This window comes from Procambarus clarkii, chromosome 20 (assembly GCF_040958095.1).
Source record: "Procambarus clarkii isolate CNS0578487 chromosome 20, FALCON_Pclarkii_2.0, whole genome shotgun sequence".
In the NCBI taxonomy this organism is placed as follows: Eukaryota; Metazoa; Arthropoda; class Malacostraca; order Decapoda; family Cambaridae; genus Procambarus; species Procambarus clarkii.
In genome coordinates this window covers 42,868,483-42,871,173 of record NC_091169.1, presented here as the reverse complement: position 1 = coordinate 42,871,173, position 2,691 = coordinate 42,868,483, and the positions used below count along the sequence as shown (strand labels likewise).

General features: G+C 34.1%; 1 protein-coding gene across 1 annotated transcript; it reads right to left on the bottom strand.

Annotated features, from left to right (window-relative positions):
• Positions 1–1,614: 1,614 nt before the first annotated feature.
• Positions 1,615–2,040, bottom strand: LOC138366844 (TRAF3-interacting protein 1-like). Its single transcript, XM_069328130.1, has one exon. The coding sequence runs from the start codon at positions 2,038–2,040 to the stop codon at positions 1,615–1,617; it is 426 nt and encodes a 141-aa protein (XP_069184231.1).
• Positions 2,041–2,691: the final 651 nt, after the last annotated feature.

Sequence of the window (2,691 nt, the reverse complement as noted above, 5' to 3'; positions counted from 1 at the left end):
TGAGGCCTGAGTGAAGGAACGGCGTCCAAGCACTTGCACCATAGGAGATCGAACTCCGACCCTGCATGTAGCGACGCTGGTACTTTACCGACAAGTCCAAGTGATTGGCTACAACATCATTTTATTGCATGGACGCATTTTGACAAAAATCGTTGTATATTAAATGAGATTTCTCTTCATGCAAATATTTAATTGTGTGTAGTTCATCATAGTTTGCCTTCAGGTTATTTTGCTGGCAAGCGCAAACCGTGAGTAGATATTTCCAGCAGACCCGGCGTTGCTTCTCCCAGCACAGCACCACCACAACTATGCCACCATCGCCAATAACCACAAAAGTAATATTTAATCAACCTCTGCAAACAAAAACAAAATCTCTACACGTATCATGGGTCCGTATGAACCAGTCTGAACTAGAGTTTGTTGTTCCGTATGAACCAGTCTGAACTATAGTTTGTTGTTGTTGTTGTTTGAGATTCGCTATTTGGAACAAAAAGTTCCAAGTAGCACGGGCTATGGTGAGCCCGTACTGGCCTTGAACTAGAGTCATCTTGCCTGACAAATTTATACACAGAGCCTAGACCCCGAGTTTTGCATGAACATATACATGAATCGCATAGTTGAAGGTGTATTAAGAACATACACAGAGATTATACAACCCATCCTCCTGATATGATAGTACTAATAGTGACTATATGATGGAGAGTGCCAATATGTAGTGGTGGTGATTGTCTAGGAATGCTTCGAAAGATCAGGTTAGGTCTCATGTTGCAATTAAAAAAAAAACGTCCGGCTTGTCCAAAGTGAGAAACACAAAAGTCCACTTCTTGATAGTCGATCACAACATAATGGTACTTTTGAGCAAATATTTACTCTAAGTACCTTCACCTTAGAAGAAGAATAAATTATACTTACTCATGTCGTGGTTTCTTCTCCAAGGCCACACTCACACACACACACACATACCTGCGGAGAAAGAAATTGCAATCAAAATCCAATTAAACTTTGCCATTAAGGTCAATATAAATATGTACACTTTATAAATTTGGAACTTACCGCCCAAAGACTTTCAATCTTCCAGCCATCACAAAACCACCCATCTCTTCAAAGGCAATATGACGTTCTACTTCTGAGCCTATTATGTGCCTCTGTAACCTATTACACTTAACCAATTAAGGTCAAATGACCAATTCGTCATTTACCGCTCACGGGATGAGTATTGGGTGCATAATAAATTAACAAAATTATATTTACAGACAATCTTCATACATAACTGATTACTAGTCAGGTGTAGCAGGTGTATTGTTGATGAAGCAACAGGTGTGTTGATTATTTCCTCCCGTATTCCCCCAAAACGAGAGTACTTATTAAGACTGTGGAGTACATGTACAAAGCGTGAACTGTGACACTTAAAAGATGTCCAGGTTTTGTACCATTAGTACTGTGGAAGGCAACAACCTAATTTAACCTCTCTTAGGTCTATTATAGTACATATATGTACTACATTAGGCCTACGATTGGTATTTTCATATTTGGTGATGTACACTCAAGCGTAAGTGTGTCAAAGGTAAGCTGATAAGAGAAGCTCTTATCTTCTTTCACGGTCATTCTATCTTCTTACTTCATACTCATTTTATCATCTTCCTTCACGGTCATTCTATCATTTTCTTTCACGGTCATTCTATCATCTTCCTTTACGGTCATTCTATCATTTTCTTTCACGGTCATTCTATTATCTTCCTTCACGGTCACTCTATCATCTTCCTTCACGGTCATTCTATCATGTTCCTTCACGGTCTTTCTATCATCTTCCTTCACGCTCATTCTATCATCTTCCTTCACGGTCATTCTACCATCTTTCTTCACGGTCATTCTATCATCTTCCTTCACGGTCATTCTATCATCTTCCTTCACGGTCACTTCATCACGTGATGCCAATTGTAAAATATAAGATCCATCAGGAGAACACAAATAAAAAAGTCTCAACTCTATAAATAGTTTACCAATTAATTTAATTTCACCTTTAGACTCAAAACCTTTCATTTCTGATTATATCATCGTCCATTTTAGGCACAATTGGCAAATTAAAAATAAATAAAGATTGGGTTTAAGTAAATGACTTTATTAAAAAATTCTCCTAATATTAAAATTTTACTAGAGTTTCCTAGTGAATAAAATATATTTAATCTTGTTATTTGAGCATTCGTGACTTTTACAATTTTTAAACAAATTAACTAAAGTCTCCATGTGATGGATCTTGTCAGTTATTAAAAAGAATTTTTAATTTGGTTGTTAGCTCTTTTATTAAAGTAATCATATATATATATATATATATATATATATATATATATATATATATATATATATATATATATATATGTACATATATATATATATATATATATATATATATATATATATATATATATATATATATATATATATATAGAAAAATAGAGAAAATGCTAAGAAAATAGTTAAGAGGGATAGAAGCCCTAAATCAGAAAATAGTAAATACAAAATATGCGGTCATATTCAATGAGACATGTTTGAAAGAAAACCTGCTGCCAGTATACACCAATATATATATATATATATATATATATATATATATATATATATATATATATATATATATATATATATATATATATGTCGTACCTAGTAGCCAGAATGCACTTTTCGGCCTACTAT